At 44.1% G+C, this 20251-nt stretch overlaps 1 protein-coding gene across 1 annotated transcript in view; it reads right to left on the reverse strand.

Moving 5' to 3' along the window:
- The window catches only part of MLX (MAX dimerization protein MLX), a gene marked incomplete in the record, with an annotated part of 278518 nt that overhangs the window by 56255 nt on the left and 202012 nt on the right, over positions 1-20251 (reverse strand). The window contains 1 exon segment of the mRNA XM_073608290.1: positions 18424-18625. Coding sequence (XP_073464391.1) covers positions 18424-18625 — 202 coding nt within the window.

Genomic DNA, 20251 nt, shown 5'->3' on the forward strand with positions numbered 1-20251 from the left:
GAATGTTAATTTGCCAACCTCGACTCTACAGAGTATCCAGTCTCAATACCAATTTCAGTGGCAGCAGGCATCTCTCTCCTATTTAGGAATCAAACTAACCCCTAGCTTTTCCTCCCTTTACAAGGCCAACTACCCTACTCTAGGCTATTAAAAGACATGAATTTGTCATGAATGTCACCTCATCCCATGCTCGCCTTCAGGACTTCTCCAGAGCCTCCCCCATCCTCTGGAATGCTCTACCCCAATCTGTCCGATTTTCCCCTACTTTATCCACTTTCAGACGATCCCTGAAAACTCATCTCTTCAGAGAAGCCTATCTGGCCCCCACCTAACAACTGTACATTTATCTTCTCAATCAGCACATCACCCACAGTTATTACCTCTTGTACCTCTTGACCTTCCCTCTTAGATTGTAAGCTCTAAGGAGCAGGGCCCCCTGATTCCTACTGTATCAAATTGTATTGTATTTGTACTGTCTACCCTCAAGTTGTAAAGCGCTACGTAAACTGTTGGCGCTATATAAATACTGTATAATAATAATAATAATAATGAATGGGTAGGATTGCCTCTGAAAAAAGACAGTCCTGCCTAGGCTACTATAATTTTTTCCGTACTTTGCTGATTCAGGTCGCTGTTAACACCACTTGATGGTTCCAATCCAAAATTCTCAGTTTTATCTGGGGTACCCTAGGCCCCAGAATATCTAGGGCCATGATGTATGCTACTAAGGATATTGGTGGACTAGGAGTGCCTGACTTTAGGAAATACTGCGTGGCAGCACAGCTCGCTCAACTAGGCCAACTCCATAGCAAACCCTACCGACCAGATTGGGTTTCCATAGAGGCCCAGGCAAGTTTCCTACCTGCAATGGATCTCATCCTTCGGGTTCCCCCAAAACGTTGCAGGGCTATACTGAGCCTAATGCTCTCCCACTCACTTCAGGTGTGGGACACAAGCTGCAGGAGATGGCCTCTGCATTTGACACATACCCCAGTATCTTCCCTTTTTGGCAACCCTCAGTTTCCACGGGGTACGCAACCTGACAGGTATGGTTGGGGGCTGAATAAGGGAATGTACCGTATTGGCAATTATTTTGACCACAGAGGCATACGTCTCTCCTCATATTTCAGGAGAAGTCTGGAGATGACCCCCATTGAGAGCTTCCGCTGGCAACAAATTGACCACTTTCTCAAATTCCTACAGAAGGATAGCTCTGATGTGGTAGTCCGTAGTTTGTTTGAAAACAGGTGCATGCAAGACCCTACTCTGTGGGGGGGGGATGGTGCGTCTCGTTATTATATAAATTGTTCATCAACACGAGATAGATTATCCTACCAGGTGGCATGGGAAAGGGATCTGTCCATAACCCCTGAGGTGGAGGACTGGCGTAAATGGAGCACACAGATTTATAAAGGTATCCTAAATGTAGCCTTGATAGAAGCAGGCTATACAGGTCTTACGCCAGATGGCTGTGTTCTAACTGTGTTGGGGCTGAGCTGCCTGGGACAACAAAGATCGCTGTTCCGGATCACTAGGAACAGCAGATCTCAGAGTTGTCCCCTAACAGAATGGGGATCCGCCTTATTTACAAAGGCAGATCCCCGTTCTGCCTCTCCTCACAGCGATCGTGGGTCGCCAATGGACATCCGTGCGCCCGCAGTTTAACATGCACGGACCGACGTACCGTTACATCAGTTTGCGCAGGAGAGCCGACCTGCCGCAGTATATATATTGTGGCTGGTCGGCAAGTGGTTAAATAAGCCTGTTAAAAATGTCCCCCGACATCAAGGGAGACCCTAAATTAATTTTATGTTTTTAGATGCTAAAATCGCTATAGGAACAGCATGGAAAAGCCTGTTATAGATATTGCCTTAAAAAAAAAACAGGACCCTTACGTGGATCATGTTGAATGAAAAAGTAGTGAGCGTCTTACGAGATAAGCAACCAACCTTTGATGAAATATGCTCCCCTTGGCTGGCTTATTTGCGGGTCCCAGGAGAACAAAGCCGGTAATGACTGGAGGATTCCCGGACAGATTCACTTCTTTCCTCTCTCTCTCTTTACCCTTTCTATTGTTCCTCTGATTCCAGCTGATCTAGGTATTGTTCTAACCGCTCCCCCCCCCCCCCTTTTTTTTTCCTTCTCTCTCTTCATACTCGAAACTATTTTTGTTTATAGTTGGGGGATTGGAGCCCCCTATAGGGGAAACAGGAAAATAATTAGAGAGCTATGGTCACTGGACTAAGGCCCTTTTTATATTTTGAAGGTCTACTCACAGCGATTACACTTCAGTGAGGTCTTGACCTCAGGATCTGTCTTATTGGTCCTTACTCTGACTTACAGCCAATAGTCCTGACAGCTACCTCCCAGTGTTAACAATGTTCTTGTTGTAAAAAAAAATATATATATATATATATATATATATATATATATATATATATATATATATATATATATATATATACCTATACCTGTGGCCTTATTGAAGGCCTAACCAAGATCTTCTCCTGATGATTCCCCCCCCCCCCTCCATTTTTGTACCAATTCTTGTATGATTCAGAGCATGCAATGATTGTTTGCTGCTCTGTACAGTACTAATTTACTTTTTGCCTTTTTCAAAATACTAATAAAAATGATTAAAACAGAAAAAAAAGTCCTCAAAAGGGATCTTTAATACTATAGAATCATACAAGTGTACCTCCAGTAGGAGTGAACTTCATGCAATGCAAAAATGCATGCAAAGATTACACTAGGGAAACAGGACAGAAATAACAAAAAAAGAGTGAATTTACATAGACATGCCCCTTTACTGCTAGAGCCATTTTTTACGTTTTTTGTTTAGAAGTTTAAAAAGCATTTTTAGGCCTGAAGATTACATAAAACCCCCAAAACATTTTCTCTGAAAGCAGACGCCCTAGTGAATAAAATAGTGGTAGTTCCAATTTATCAGTGCAACAATCAAGGAAAACACTAAATATCAGTAAAAATAAAATACAACCAAAGTCATTTTTGGGCACAAAAACACAATCAAATTACCCATTTTTTTGGGTAAAATATAAAAGATGAGGTTGCACCCAATAAATACTCAAGTCAAATCCTAAATTTGTGTGCGCCCATGAAATGGTGACAAACATCAGTACCCTAAATTTTCCATAGGCAATGCTTTAACCACTTCAGCCCCGGAGGATTAGTCTGCTCAATGACCAGAGCACTTTTTACAATTTGGCACTGTACTGCTTTAACTGGTAATTGCACAGTCATGCAATGTTGTACCCAAACAAAATTTGCATCTTTTTTTCCCCCCACAAATAGAGCTTTCTCTTGATGGTATTTGATTGCCTCTGCGATTTTTATTTTTTGCGATATAAACTGAAAGACAGAAAATTTTGATAAAAAAGATATTTTCTACTTTTTGTTACAAATATTTTTTAAACTCAATTTTAGTCATTCATTTAGGTCAAAATGTATTCAGCCACGTCTTTGGTAAAAAAAAAATGTCATTAAGCGTATATTGGTTTGCGCAAAAGTTATAGTGTCTACATACTAGGGTACATTTTCTGGAATTTACGCAGCTTTTATTTTTATGACTGCCTATCTAATTTCTTGAGGCGCTAAAATGGCAGGGCAGTAACACCCCCCCCCCCCCCATGACCCCATTTTGGAAAGTAGACACCCCAGGGAAATTGCTGAGAGGCATGTTGAGCCCATTGAATTTTATTTTTTTGTCACAAGTGATTGAAAAATTACCAAAAAAAAAAAATTACACAAAGTTGTCACAAAATGATATATTGCTCACACATGCCATGGTTATATGGGGAATTACACCCCAAAATACATTCTGCTGCTTCTCCTGAGTATGGAGAAACCTCATGTGTGAGACTTTTTGGGAGCCTAGCCGCGTACAGGACCCCAAAAACCAAGCACCACCATCAGGATTTTTAAATGTGTAAATTTTTGATTTCACTCCTCACTACCTATCACAGTTTTGCAGGCCATAAAATGCCAAGATAACACAAAATACATTCTGCTGCTTCTCCTGAGTTCGGGGATACCACGTGTGTGGAACTTTTTGGCAGTCTAACCAATCACCGCCTTCAGGTTTTCTAAGGGCGTACATTTTTAATTTCACTCCTCACTGCCTATCACAGTTTCGGAGGCCATGAAATGCCCAGATAGCACAAACCCCCCCAAATGACCCCATTTTGGAAAGTAGACACCCCAAGCTTTCTGCTGAGAGGTATGTTGAGTACTTTGCAGATCTCGCTTTTTGTCAGAAAGTTTTGAAAATTGAAAAAAAAAAAAAATAAATAAATTTTTCTTTTCTTTCTTCATTTTCAAAAATAAATGAGATCTGCAAAATACTCACCATGCCTCTTAGCAAATAGCTTGGGGTGTCTACTTTCCAAAATGGGGTAATTTGGGGGGGGGGGGGGGTTGTGCTATCTGAACATTTCAGGGCCTCTGTAACGGATAGGTAGTGAGGAGTAAAATCACAATTTTACGCCTTTAGAAAGCCCTTTCGGGGTCCCGTACGTGGCTAGACTCCCAAAAAGTCTCACACATGAGGTATCCCCATACACAGGAGAAGCAGCAGAATGTATTTTGGGGTGTAATTCCACAGATAACCATGCCGTGTTTTAACAATATATCATTTAGTGACAACTTTGTGTAAAAAAATAAATAAAAATACATTTTTAATTTTCCTGCAACTTGTGGCACAATATAAAATATTCCATGGACTCAACATGCCTCTCATCAAATAGTCAAATTGTCAAAAGTTTGTAGAATTCACCTCCGTAACATCTCTAAAATTTGCCTCTTTTTAACAAATGAAACCACCAAGCTCCTCATTCACTCCCTTGTTATCTCTTGCCTTAACTATTGCAACTCCATAGGCTATCCCCTCTTCAGTCTATCATGAATGCTGCTGCTAGACTTATCCACCTTACCAACCACTCAGTGTCTGCCAATCCTCCCCTCCAATCCCTACACTGGCTCCCAATCACCCAGCGAATTAAATTCAAAATACTAACCACAACATACAAAGCCATTCACAACTCTGCCCCGAGCTACATCACCAATCTTGTCTCCAAATATCACCCAAATCGACCTCTCCGCTCTTCTCAACACCTCCTGTTCTCAAGCTCTCATCTCCTCCTCCCATGCTCATCTCCAGTATTTCTCCAGAGCCTCTCCCATCCTCTGGAACTCGCTACCTCCATCTATCCGGCTATCCCCTACTCTTGCTACCTTCAGATGATCCCTGAAAACTCATCTCTTCAGGAAAGCCTATCATGTCTCCAACTAATCTCCTACCAGTTCCAACAGCTCATTCCCCACAGTTACAACCTTTTGTACCACCTGCCCCAACCTATTAGATTGTAAGCTCTTCTGAGCAGGGCCCTCTTAATCCTCTTGTATTTTATTGTATTATAACTGTATTGTCTCCCTTTTATATTGTAAAGCGCTGTGTAAACTGTTGGCACTATATAAATCCTGTATAATAATAATAAAATAGTTTGGGGTGTCTACTTTCCAAAATAGGGTCATTTGGGGGGGGGGGGGGGGGGTTGTGCCATCTTGGCTTTTTTTTGCCTTCAAAACTGTGATAGGTAGTGAGGAGTGAAATCAAAAATTTACACCCTTATGCCGCGTACACACGAGCGGACTTTCCGGCAGACTTGGTCTGGAGGACCGGACTCCGTCGGACATTCGATCATGCGTGGGCTCCAGCTGACTTTTTTTTTCCCCAAAAGTCCGACGGACCTAGAAATAAAACATATTTCAAATCTTTCCGACGGACTCGAGTCCGGTTGAAAAATCCGCTCGTCTGTATGCTAGTCCAACGGACTAAAACCGACGCTAGGGCAGCTATTGGCTACTGGCTATCAACTTCCTTATTTTAGTCCGGTCGTACGTCATCACGAACGAATCCGTTGGACTTTGGTGTGATCGTGTGTAGGCAAGTCTGTTCAACTTTGTGAAAAAAAAAAAAAAAAAGTGTAATTTTCCCGAAACTTGTGACAAAATATAAAATATTCCATGGACTCAACATGCCTATCAGCAAATAGCTTGGGTTGTCTACTTCCCAAAAAGGGGTCATTTGGTGGGGGTTTTTGAACTGTCCTGGCATTTTATGCACAACATTTAAAAGCTTATGTCACACATCACCCACTCTTCTAACCACAAAGACAAAGCCCTTTCTGACACTTTTTGTTTACACAAAAAAAAATTTTTTTTGCAAGAAAATTACTTTGAACCCCCAAACATTATATATATATTTTTTAAAGCAAAGGCCCTACAGATTAAAATGGTGGGTGTTGCAATTTTTTTTTTCACAGTATTTGTACAGTGATTTTTCAAACGCAATTTTTTCGGAAAAAACACTTTAATTCTAATGCACTAAACACACTATATTGCCCAAATGTTTGATGAAATAAAAAAAATGATCTTATGCCGAACACATGGATACCAAACACGACATGGTTTAAAATTGGTGACAAACTAAATACATTTTTAAAAGACTTTAATCTAAAATGGTAACCAGTAAAGACTTTTAGAGGAGGTCTACTGCTAAAATTACTGCCCTCGATCTGACCTTCACGGTGATACCCCACATGCATGGTGCAATTGCTGTTTACATATGACACCAGAAAGACGCTTGCCTTTGCGCGAGAAAACAAGGGGGGACAGGGGTGCTTTTTATTATTATTATTTAATTTTGCATTATATTTTTAAACTGTTCATTTCATTTTTTTTATCATTTTTATTATCTCAGGGAATGTAAATATCCCCTATGATAGCAATAGGTAGTGACAGGTACTCTTTTTTGAAAAAAATGGGGTCTATTAGACCTTAGATCTCTCCCCTGCCCTCAAAGCATCTGACCACACCAAAATCGGTGTGCTAAAATGCTTTACCAATGGCGCTGTTTATATCCAGCGAAACTTCATGAAAGTCATGAAATGCCTGTAGCTTTCGGTTTCTTAGGCCATAGAGATGGTTGGAGCTGTTCTGGTCTCTGATCAGCTCTATGGTCAGCTGGCGGAACCACCGCCTGCATTCTCGGGTTCCCTGTTGGGACAGGAGAGCCCGAGAAAACCATGGAAGACGGTGGGGGGGGGGGGGGACATTCCCTTCCACTGCTTATAAAGGCAGTCTAGAGGCTAATTAGCCGCTAGGATTGCTTTTACATGATAGCCGACCGCTGGCTGAAAAGAATGATACCAAGATACCTAAACCTGCAGGCATCATTCTGGAATAACCACTCAAAGTCCAGCAACATACCAGTACGCTGCTGGTCCTTGTTGGGCATACATTGTAATGTTCTTTTTTTTTTCATGCAGCCTGGACCGTCCTTCATCCACCCACTTCTAATGATGGTCATACATGCACCATTTTTTTTTTTTAACTGTGATCGTGAAATCACCTCTGACAGCGCTGGAGTCACGGCTTTATGTATCGTGGGAGCAAACGCATTTGCTGTCAAGATAAATAAATCCGTGCTGCAGCTGAATGGCGCACCTGCTAAGCAAATGATGGTTAACAATAAAACAAGCATTACAGTATAACATACCATACCTTCAAAGCAAATACAATCATAGTAAAAATAAAACAGCGAGAACAATAGATATAGAACAATAGTGAGTGAACAGTAGAGCGGACAGTAGAGAGCAAACATAAGAGAGAACAATAGAGCGAGAGAAGAAAAATACAACCACAACTAATTTTGGATTTTTTTATTTTTTTTTGTGTTTTTTTTTTTTCTCACTTTTTTCACTTTTATAAAAACTGTAAAAAAAAAAACCTGTAAACTGAACGTGGCAGATTAGGGTCTCTCAAAATGTGATGGCCATCACATCTTTCGAGATCCTGTGTACGTGTGCCTAGGACTGTGTGGTGCTGTACCCTACGCTAATACTCAACTAGTGTGTGATAGCGTTTGAGGTTGGTCAGGATAGGAGGGACAATAAAAGCGGGTGTCACGTCTAAATCCGCGTTTACTGCAGACACAACATCTTTGGGGTGTTCTTTCGTCTGGAAACAGAAGGGCTGTGACAATCTCCCTGGAATTTAGGAAGGGATCCAGTCCCTCCCGAAGCTTTGTATAGCACAAAAGTGTTCAGCAGAGCCAATTGAAATAAATATACAGGCCAGAAAACTTAATCAGGGACTTGTCAACGCAGACAACTTGATCGGGAGTAAACAAGGCTGCAAAACGTTGGTTGAAGTGGTTTACGAGGGGCCGAATTTTGTAGAGCCGATCAAATCCAGGGTAACCCCGAGGACGACAGAGTTCATTGTCGCTGAAGTGCATGAACCACAAGATCTGCTCGCATTGTGTCCTGGTCATGGAGGCAGAGAACACGGGCATATGGTGAATTGGGTCAGTGGACCAATATGACCGCAACTCACTCTTTTTAGTTATGCCCATGAGGAGAGATAGGCCCAGGAAGGTCTTAAATTCGGAAACCGTAATTGGTTTCCAATCTCTGTCAAGGGTCAAATGGGGATTACCGGCAATGAATTAACAAACTGATTTGGTCCAGAATAGATCTATAGATATCTTCAAGGGAAAAACAGCGAATTAAAATCAAGTGACGTAAAATCAACTTTTTCCACCTGAATTCCAGGCTGGCCAGTGAATGGGGGAAGTATGGGTGCTGCAGAAGTGGTGGGCTCCCAATTAGGACAGGCGAATTCAGCAGGAAGGGCACTCGTGCTTGCCAGCTTGAACTGCACTTATGGGACTCATCAAGTGTTACTGCAGTGCTGGATGTACAACCAGGATGTACTAGGCCGCTGGTGCTTGCCAGTTCATCAGAAGGATGAGTGGCGCTAGTACTGACTCGCTGCTCCATACGAGAGCCCTGCGGTTCTTGCACCTTAACCTCCCTGGCAGTATGATTATTTCAGATTTTTGTGTCTCAAAGCGGTACAATTATTTTGCATAGAAATTTGGCGTTTCATATTGCAGGCCTGTAATTCTTAGCAATAACACACCAAGAGTCTAGTAGATATCGCGGGTATGATGAAGTTTGAAACACAAAATCATAAATTATAATATAATAAATATAAATAATTATAAAAAATAATAATAATAAAATAAATTTTCCCACGATTCACTATCGCTCAATCCTGCAAGTGTTCGAATTTACTATGTTTTCTAGCTGGTCTAAAACCACTTTTGACGTAAAGGGACACTTTTGGTTGCTATGGACAATCTCCAGTTTCCAGGCAGAAAGAACAGTATATATAATATAAAGCTGCATGCAGGGCACTGGACAAAGCACTGGGGACAAAAGGGATGTGAAATGATTTCATACAGTAATGGAATCTCTAAGATTACAGTGTACTGTATGTGTTATGAATTTTCACTTTTTTGAATTTGCTGCCAGGCTCCGCCCCCGTGCGTCGTGACGCTCGCAGGGAACGGAGCCCGGCACACAGAGGTTTCAGGAGGACGACAGAGACCGCAGACACAGCGGGGGGGTCATCGCAGGATCCTGGGGACAAGGTAAGTACACCGCACCAGGATCCTGTGGCTCGGGGTTACCGCTAATGGTGCTGAAATTTAACCCAGAGCCACACCCGGGCAAACCGCAGGGAGGTTAACGACAGCAGAAGAACAGGGTCTGGAACGCCTGACCTTGGCAAGGACCACAACTCCGTCATCAGAGCTATCTGTCAGGGTACCGCTGTCTACAGGTTCGTATTCTGAGCCTGAATCTGACAGATGAGTGACTTCCTCTTCACTAGCTGTCATGCTTAGAAACATGTAGGCCTCTTCACTACTGTACCTTCGATTTGACATTTTGGTCTCTAAATTTACTGGTACAGTAGTGAGACTCACAAGAAAAAAAGCACCTGACTGTCAGCGATTGCATCAAATGCTGCCAAAAAAAACTGTTAGTGTTCGCAGGGATCAGGCCTGACTCTGCGAATGCTGCAGTTATGTGTTTTGGTGTTTTTGTAAGTGACAGTGATCGATCGATTGATACTGCCTTGGGTGGGCTGGGCGGAGGGGCTAAATGCAGGTGCTAGCAGGTATCTGGGCTGATCCCGCTAACACTGCGTTTCTGGAAACCCTAAACTGCTGGGGAAGCTAGTATAGATCTGATCAGATCAGATATCGATCCGTTTAGACACTATACTACTAAGGGAGGTGTGTGTTACGTGCGTGGGTGTTAGCGATACTCTGGGATGTCTTCTCTCCTCAGTCTGGAACGGAAAAGACCGACATGAGGAGAGATGACATCACTTCCCCTGTCAGTGTTTACAGTTACACAGACAGGGGAAGGATCTCATTCGCCAGGACCGATCACCAGGCCTAGGCCAGATTTCATTAGCCTGGGCCTGGAGATTGATCAGTTCTGGATCGAATACGATCATCACGGATGGAGGGGGGTTGAAGCACGCGCCCCCCCCCCCCAGCCGGCCATGCACGCGACGCATAGCTACGATTCGCACAATCGGGCCAACCTGCTGCAGTTTAACTGCACGGCTGGTCCACAACCGGTTAAAAAAAGAACTACAGATCATCAACTTAGCTTTACAGAAAGGTCTAGTGCTAGAAATATTGCGCTCAGTCTGGCGTGCGCAGCAATATGCAACATGTAGCGAAATCAATATTTGTGTGTATAGATGCCCCCAACGTGCGTGTTTACGAGTGTGTGTGTGTGGTGGGGGTGGGGGTGGGGGTGGGTGTGTGGGTGGGGGTGGGGGTGGGGGTGGGGGGGATTTTATATGCTTGGGAGTAAGTTTCATTTTTTACAATTTCTAAAAACAAAAAAAATACTTTTTTTCTTTACATGGGGACAAAGTCCTCCATGTGATGATTTATTGTGACAGCTTCTCTTTAATAAAACATCCAGGGTCCAAGAGACCCTCAATGTCTCCCCTGTGCTCCAATGAATCTATTGCAGTACAGATCGCAATGCACTAGAGATTCTTTCCCAGCCATGGACATAAAAATGGATATGGCAAAGAAGGGAAAGAGGGTTAGTTCTCCAGGATGTTTGGAACAACCTACCAGCCGATTTCCTTCAAAAACTGTGCGCAAGTGTACCTAGAAGATTTGAAGGCAAAGGGTGGCCACACCAATTATTGATTTGATTTGGATTTCTCTTCTGTTAATTCTCTTTCAATTTTGAAAGAGAAATTAACACTTCTAGTTCTGAGAGCATTCTTAATTTACAGCATTTTTTACACCTACCTAAAATTTGGTACAGTACTGAATATGAAAGTATATACACCCACTTTATTAGCTACACCTGTTCAATTGCTTGGTAACACAAATTGCTAATTAGCCAGTCACATGGCAGCAACTCAATGCATTTATGCATTTAGATGTGGTGAAGACGACTTGCTCAATTCAAAATGAGCATCAGAATGGGGAGGAAGGGGGATTTAAGGTGACTTTGAACATGGCATGGTTGTTGGTGCCAGACGGCTGGTCTGCATATTTCAAAAACTGCTGATCTACAGGGATTTTCACGCACAACCATCTTTACAGAGAATGGTCCAAAAAAGGAAAAGATAAACAGTGAGTGAAAATTGTGTAGATGAAAACGTCTTGTTGAGGAGAAAGGGCAGACTGGTTTGAGATGATACAAAGGCAACAGCCTTTAAAAACCACTCTTTACAACCAAGGTATGCAACATACCATCTCGGAACGCACAACGCATCAAACCTTGAAGCATTTGAGCTACAGCAGCAGAAAACCACAAACTCAGGCTACAATTCGCACAGGCTCACCAAAATTGGACATTAGAAGATTGGAAAAATGTTGCCTGGTCTGAGTAGTCTCAATTTCAGCTGCAACATTCAGATGGTAGGGTCAGAATTTGGCAGAATTAACATGAAAGCATGGATCCATCCTGCCTTGTATCAACGGTTCAGGCTGGTGGTGGTGTAATGATGTGGGGGATATTTTTTTGGCACACTTTGGGCCCCTTACTACCAATTAAGCATTGTTTAAACACCACAGCCTACCCAAGTATTGTGGCTGGCCATGTCCATCCCTTTATGACTACAGTGTACCTATCTGATGGCTACTTCCAGCAGGATAATGCACCATGTCACAAAGCTCAAATCATCTCAAACATGACAATGAGTTCTCTTGTACTCCAATGGCCTCCACAGTCACCAGATCTCAATCCAATAGAGCACCTTTGGGATGTGGTGGATGGCAGATTCGCATCATGAATGCACAGCCGACAAATCTGCAGCAACAGCGTGATACCATCATGTTAATATGGACCAAAATCTCTGAGGAATGTTTCCAACACAACATTGTATTTGGGATATGTAATTTTGGTATCTGCAGCACTGCAATCATATATTCTATATGTATAGTAGATACTAATGCACTGGTGTATGTTGTGGTGCACTGTGTTGGAAAAAAATAGATTTTTTGTTACTTACCGCAAGATCCATTCCTCCGAGTTCTTTCTTCATAAAGGCCAAACAGGGTTTATATTCTGTCCTACTGGAAGGACACGACTAGGCAGGAAAAAAAATAAATAAAAAAAACACTCACCACCTCCTATGGGTAGTCCTCTCTGGGTATAAAACCCCCCTTATCTGCTATAGACAACCCAGTCAGTCAAAAGCAGTGTCAAAGGAAAAAACTCCGTAGAGGGTTGGGTGCGGTGTCAGTCAATGAATTCATGACTTTTATGGTAACAAAAAATAAATAAAATCACGTTTTATCTTCCGTTCATTGACAGACACAGCCTTTCTTCATAATCTATGATCAAACAGGGATGTCCCCAAGCAATGCCACAACAAGGGCCACAACAAGACATGTATGGGTGACAATCCCCAAAATACCAGGAAGCATCCTTGCATGTAGCTCTTGCTGACTTGGCACTGGATTATGTGTTGGCTTTCCAGGTTTTCCTGGACAACAAAGCAGGACTGCAGAGGCTAACGTCCAGTGAAAAAAGATTCTTGCACTGTAGTCTCCTCAGACATTTACCTTGAGGCAGGAAGCCAGACTATCCACAATCACAGAACCTTGCAATGCAGTGAACTTCCTTGAAGGACACATCTTCTAATGGTAAAATCATGTAACTGGCCAATCCCATAAGGGACACACAGACCAAAAGGGGTGACTCCAAACACTGGATGCCTTCCTCTTCACAAGGGCATAACTTTGACAACCTGCTGTGAAAACATGCTTTTTGCTCCATTCTTCTAGAATGCGCTTTAATTCCGTCACCATAGGGAAATTGCAAATCCGTCTTTGGAGGTACTTTTGAGTTGTTCAATTACTTCCTTTCCTTCCTATCTTAAGCACTTAATGGACTGCCGCATGCCGACATATGTCCTAAGTTTGAAGAGGAATATCGTTATGGCAGCAGCTAGCTGCCATAACCCCGGTATCCTCTTCTTTGGCCGGCGGTCCGCTTTCAGATAAAAGTGGTCTCTGCGGCGGATTTGCTGCAAGATCACTTTTATCGGTGGCGGGAGGGGGCCCTCTGCCGCAGCCATTGGAGCATTACCGGAGCCATTGGCAGCGGCAATCAGATCCTTTCACATGCTGGGTATGGAGACGAGTGAGGGGAAGATGGCCCCCACCTGTCTCCATACCATTGCAGGGCAGAAGCGACATCAAAACATCACTTCCGCCCATAGCTCTTAAAGGGCCATTTTTTTTAAATTGCATTTTAGTGTAAATATGAGATCTGAGGTCTTTTTGACCCCAGACCTCTTAAGAGGTCCTGTCATGCTTTTTTTTCTATTACAAGGGATGTTTACATTCCTTGTAATAAGAATAAAAGTGACAGAATTTTTTTTTTTTTTTTAAAGAACAGAATAAAAATAAAAAGGTAAAATAAAAAAAAAATTAAAAGAAAAAACACGCGAGTTTGCGTGCAGAAGCGAACGCATACGTGAGTAGTGCCCGCATATGAAAACGGTGTTCAAACCACACATGTGAGGTATCGCCGTAATCGGTAGAGCAAGAGCAATAATTCTAGCTCTAGACCTCCTCTGTAACCTCAAAACATGCAACATGTAGAATTTTTTAAACGTCGCCTATGGAGATTTTTAAGGCTAAATGTTTGTCGCCATGCCACGAGCGGGCACAATTTTGAAGCGTGACAAGTTGGGTATCAATTTACTCGGTATAACATTATCTTTCACAATATAAAAAAAAAATGGGCTAACTTTACTGTTGTCTTATTTTTTAATTCAAAAAAGTGTATTTTTCCCAAAAAAAGTGCGCTTGTAAGACCGCTGCGCAAATATGGTGTGACAGAAAGTATTGCAACGACCATCATTTTATTCTCTAGGGTGTTAGAAAAAAAAAACAAATGTATAATGTTTGGGGGTTCCAAGTAATTTTCTAGCAAAAAAAAACAAACCTGTTTTTAACAACAAATCTTAAAAAGAGACTCGGCCCTTAAGTGGTTAAGGCATCTCACCAGCCTTACAAAGGAGGCATCAGAGGTCATCCTCCGCATCTTCTTTTTTGGAAGAATCTGAAGAAGGTTGGTTGGCCTGAGAAAGCTCTGAGACCAGTTACTGGTTTTGCTGGTTGACACAGGCCACTACTGATGAGTTGTCGGACCCGACTTGTATATGGGTCACCACTCAGTTCTTTCTGGAAGGACATGAGTGCTAAAAGTACTGCCTTCATTTCCTTCCAATTCGATGATCTCTTCATCTCCTCCTTTTTCCAAACCTCCTGTTACTCAGGAACCTAGATGTGCTCCCTACCCTAAGCTGCTTGCGTCTGTAGTCACTATTCAGGGGACTGATAGGATCCTTAGTTAAGTTCTCTGATCTTCACCACCACAAAGATCTCTTTACTTGTGTTGGTTATAAGTACTTGTGCGTCTAAGGAGTCTTGTTTGCGATCCCATATCTTTAAGATGAACATCTGTAGAGGACGGAAGGTCAGTATTTCCAATGCCGACATCGTCCGTCTTATTGAACCTGGTCGATTGTTCTGAAACATCTTTAATTTTTTGTACCTTTTCCCTGGGCAGAAACACTCTTTGTTGTGCAGAGTCTAGGATATACCCCAAATATGTAATCTGCTGAGTGGGGATCAGGTTGGACTTTCCCGTGTTCACCAACCAGCCTAGTTTTCCTAGGAAAGCTTGAGTGCACTTCAGGTACTTTATTAATTTCTTGGGAGAGGCTGCAAAAAGAAGCAGGTCGTCTAGATGTCAGAGATGCCCTTGATTTGAAATGTCGCCAGAGCTTCAGCCATAACTTTAGTGAAGATTCGGGGTTAGGAGGTGAGGCCGAATCAAGGGGCCTGGAACTGAAGGTGGAATCTCTCTTCCTTTGTTTTTATTGCCGGTCTTAGAAATTTCTGACAATTTTGAGTTATAGGGATGCGCAAGTATGCATCCTTTAGATCTAGGGAAGCCATATAACAACAGTTTGGGGGTAGTAACGCTTTTACTGAAAAGATGGAATCCATCCTGAACCTCTTGTAGGTTATTGACAGATTTAGGGGTTTGGGGTTTAGTATCAGTCTGAACTTTCCCGAGGGCTTATGCACCAAGAATAGATGGGAGTAGAATCCCTGGCCTACTTTCTTCTGTGGTACATGGCTTACCACCTGCTGTTCCATTGGTTCTCCTATGGCTTCCATTAGACCTCTGTCTTTTTCTCTGTTTCTTGGAAGTTCCATGATGTAAAACCTGTTTGGGGGTGGCTTTGAAAATTCTAAGTGATACCCTTTCCTTACAATTCTTAATATGAACTGGTTGGAGGATATCTCTTCCCATTGTGGGAGTGAGACCCCCCAATCTTCCCCCCACTTTGACCAACTTGTCACTGTTTGTTACAGGCTTGTTCAGGAGGATGAAAAATTGCTCCTCCTTTGCCCTTTCCTCTCGGTCCCCAGGGTCTTTTTTGGTTTTCGGCCCTAGGTGGCCCAAAGCGGAACCTTGCGCCCCCACCCCAGCCTTTTCTTGCCTTGTTGTGGTTGTCCCCTGGTAGGTTTACGCTTCAGCAACCCCACAAAGTTTGGCTTTAGATGCGCAGTCCCGCAAATCCGGCCAGGTTTTTAGCCACAGTGCTCTTCTTGTGGAGTTGGTTAGGGCCAAAGATCTCACGGCAATGTGTACTGATTCCGCGGATGCATCTGCAATGTATGCAATGCCCTGAAGGAGCATAGGAAAGGAAGACAAAATATGCTCTTTTGGTGTTTCCTCCTCAATGTGGGCCTGAGTATCTGAGTTAGCCAGAACTCTACGTTTCGAGGCACTACTGTTACTGCCAAAGCTGGCTTTAGACTTTAGAAACTTGGAATCCCAAGACTTCTTCAGGAGGGGCACCTCTTCTTTGAACTATGGGGGGTCTGGGTTTGTCTGTTTTACTCTGAAATACATAAACAGAGCAGGTATCAAATGCAATCACCTCACAATTACCCTCCCTGTCAGTTAGTTGCAGGGGCACAGCCTTAAGACATGTGGGTTTCCCTCCTCAGGCACCAAGAGCCCCCCCACTTCCTGGGGGGGTTTGATAAGGGGAGCTCCACCCAAGGTACCCCTTACCTTAGAGTGGCTGGAGCTGGCATCTGCTGGAGCAGTCTGGTTCCCCTCTGCTTCTGACATCTTTGTGCCACCACCGAAGCCTGTGTTGTCTCTACAGCAATCGCAGCTCCTCTCTAGAGCACGTCTGGCCCTTTATCAATATTCCACAGCCGGAACCGGAAGCCATGGGTGAACTGGAAGTGCCCGTCCCCTCCGCTAGATGTGATGTCACCTGCCACCCGGCTTGAAGCAACCACAATGCCCAGAACGGCTCTCCATATTGTGGATGTCTGCGGGTCTGGAGAGCGCTGCGTGGGGACCACACCTCCATCCACCGCACTCAGGGCTGAGAAAGGGCCTCCCTCCACCTTTTCCTGCCCTTAGAGATGTGTGGGGCGGCAATTCTTCTTTCAGGTAAGCCTTTTCTGGCTATAGTCCAAGGAGCCCCTGCCCCCTTTCAGGGCTTCCAGCCTGAGCCTCCCTGGCTTGGTTCCATGCGGTGTCTCCCTTCTGGTGGAAACACAAATAACTGAGGAGCCAGCAGGGGAGGAGGAAATTTAAAGAGGGCTGGCGCAGTGCTTCCTACAGAGGGGAGAAGCCAAGGTCTCAGGTGGCTGTCCTGAAAAACAAGGGAAATACTAGGAGGTAACAGCATGCAGTTTTACGGCTTTCTGCACAAGGACCTGTCTCAGTAAAAATCGAATCCCTGACAAATAGAGATACTGAGCAAGTCTAAAGAAGACCTCCACATTAAGAATATTATTATAACATGTATACCAGGGGTGTCCAACCCTATGAAGAGTGAGGGTCACTTAAGCAACTTGGTAACCCCCCCCCCCCCCCCTGCTCATTTCCACACCCCAACCCCCCCTGCTCACTTCCATGCCCCAAACCCCCTCTCTGCTCACCTCTGTACCCCGACCTCCCTCTGCTCACCTTTGTACTCCAAAACCCAGTTTGCACACATTTCTATCCCACTCTCTGTGCTGACCTCCACCCTCCCTTTTGATCCCTTCTGCACCCTACTTTCCTCCCTGCAGAACCTCAGGCAGAGCCACTCTTCCATCACAATCTACAAACCTGTGGGTTCGTGCTAGCAGAATGAAGATTCAGTCCTGGCTGCCAGGTGAAGCTCGGTGTGCACTTAGTAGTATGTACATGGCACATATTCCTTTTGCTCCCTCCTCACACACCAGCCCTGTCTACTTACTGACAGCATACCGATACTCAGACATACTGTAGCCTTGCACTCGAGCTGGGTATTGTTCTGTAGGGGGAGAGCCTCCCTCTTCCATTGCTTTTCACTGCATTTTTCACTGCACCATGCTGCCTGAGCTCCTGCTCGGTCTGATCTGACAGCTGTTTTCAACCAGGTTGCCACGGCACCCCTGAAGACCTCAGGCGGCACCCCGGTTGAGAAAGGCTGATTTAGAGAAACATCACCGGGTGAAGTAAGATGCAGCATGCATCACAGGGACAAATAATAAGGCAATAAAAACAGGCAGAATTACATACCAGACAGCAGCACAGCCATGGTGTCACCCTTTGGAACAGCCATGCATTTAGCAGGGCATCAATCCCAAATGCCAGCCGCTACACCCCTGCAAAGAATCCTGTTTAAGGATCCATACAGCTGGGTCTGCACCTGGGGAGCAACAAGAGCACGGCCACAAAAGTTTATCGCAGCCAGGTAAGGTGATCTGCTTGGTCCTACGAAGTGAGGAGGAAAAGAAAGGTACACCGGCCTGGGAGAGGGAGTCAAATTTATGAGTTAGGTCCTGCAGGAGGGGGTATGGGTGTGGCAGACCCAGTGGTAGGCTGACTTGGAGCTGTCAGGAAATTACATTTTAGTTTGTGGGTTTAGATTTGGGTTTTAAACAGAACATTCAGTATTGATACTGTGATCACCAAAAATAAATACCTGAGGTTTACAGTGCTCCTCAATCCAGCTGAAGACACAAGCAGACAACTCCTGAAAACTGTTCACAGAGATTGAAGCATTGAAGGTTTGGAACAAGGAGTCCATGATGCCTTGAAATACACTGAACTTCACCTGGTCTGGCACTTGGTCAGTCCCTTCGTTAGGATTATTCTGATGAGCTTTAACAATCTGCTCATAATTACTGAAAAAAAAATAAATAAAAAAATCTATAAAATACCATATACCTTTTACATCCACAGCGCTGTCTACATAGCAGGCAAATTAAGTATTTTCCATAGAAGATCATTGAAATTCCTCTGATACCAATGACAACACATACCATCCAGGTTTTTGTAAATGCCACTTCATATAGGCATGCCTTAACCTATACAGTATAACTGGACTATATATACAGAGTATATATCTGCTTCCCTGCACTGCTCCACCATAGGCAAACAGCGGTCACCTGTCTCAAAGGCTCCTGATGAAAGATACACTTGTGACTCCTAGGTGCGATACTAGCTCCTAAGTTCCATTATGTCATCAGAGAATCCAAATAGGTTAGGCTTACTTGAAATTAACAGGCAGCTTATATATGAGGGATGACATTGCTAACAGGGCTAGTGAGGAGGGGTCGTCTTTGTGGCTGGAGCTCCAAAGGAATGAAAGAAAGAAAGGAAAATAAAAAAATAAAAAAAAAAAAAAAGGTAAATTTGTGGGTGTGACCTTAATTTTTCAGCTAAGCCACCAGATAAAAGGTCATACCTGGCCAGAGGTGGCACTATTTTTGGTTTTAAGTGGGCCCATAGCTTGACACAAAAAGGTTACCTTCAGCTCCCTCACTGCGGCGGCAGTGCGCGTACTTATTCCGAGACAATCACCATCACCTCCATTAGGGAATGGGTAGAGGAGCTTAACGCAAATTTGCGGTTGGAAGAACTGACAGCTAGTTCACATGAACAGCACCTGCAGTTTGTACAATTATGGATTACCTTCTCTTCATCTCCCAAGCTTTAGGCCTCTTTCACACGGCCGATCCGTTCAGGTCCGCCGGTCAGTTTTTTAGGCGGACCTGAACGGACACTCCATGGAGGTCTATGGAGCGTCGGATGTCAGCGGTGACATGTCCGCTGACATCCGACCCGCTCCGAAAAAGGGTGACGGAGGAAAAACCTACTTTTCCATCTGTCTGTGGATCGGATCTGGTGATGACGGACTCTACGGTCCGTTGTCATCCGATCCCCCATAGGGGAGAGCACCGCTTCGACCGGTCCGTCGCTGCACAATGTGCAGCGACGGACCTGTCATCTGTCTGCTCAGCAGGGATCGGCGGAGCGATCCCGCACTGAGCAGAGCGGGCTCCGTACACATACACGTCCGTGTGAAGGAGCCCTATGTCATTTTTACCCCCTTAATGCTCATGGTTCTCGGCTGTGGGCCTTCCTTTTTCCCCTCTTCTCCCCCCTCCTCTTTTTTTCCTTTCCCTGTTCTTTTCTTCCTTCTTTTGATCCGTGGTGCTCCACGTGGCGCCGCCCCCCCCCCCCCCTACAATGTGCAGCGACGGACCTGTCATCTGTCTGCTCAGCAGGGATCGGCGGAGCGATCCCGCACTGAGCAGAGCGGGCTCCGTACACATACACGTCCGTGTGAAGGAGCCCTATGTCATTTTTACCCCCTTAATGCTCATGGTTCTCGGCTGTGGGCCTTCCTTTTTCCCCACTTCTCCCCCCTCCTCTTTTTTCCTTTCCCTGTTCTTTTCTTCTTCCTTTTGTCACTTTTCCTTCTTTTGATCCGTGGTGCTCCACGTGGCGCCACAATTTAGGTAGTT

The sequence above is a fragment of the Aquarana catesbeiana genome, linkage group LG12 (genome assembly GCF_042186555.1).
Source record: "Aquarana catesbeiana isolate 2022-GZ linkage group LG12, ASM4218655v1, whole genome shotgun sequence".
Lineage (NCBI taxonomy): Eukaryota > Metazoa > Chordata > Amphibia > Anura > Ranidae > Aquarana > Aquarana catesbeiana.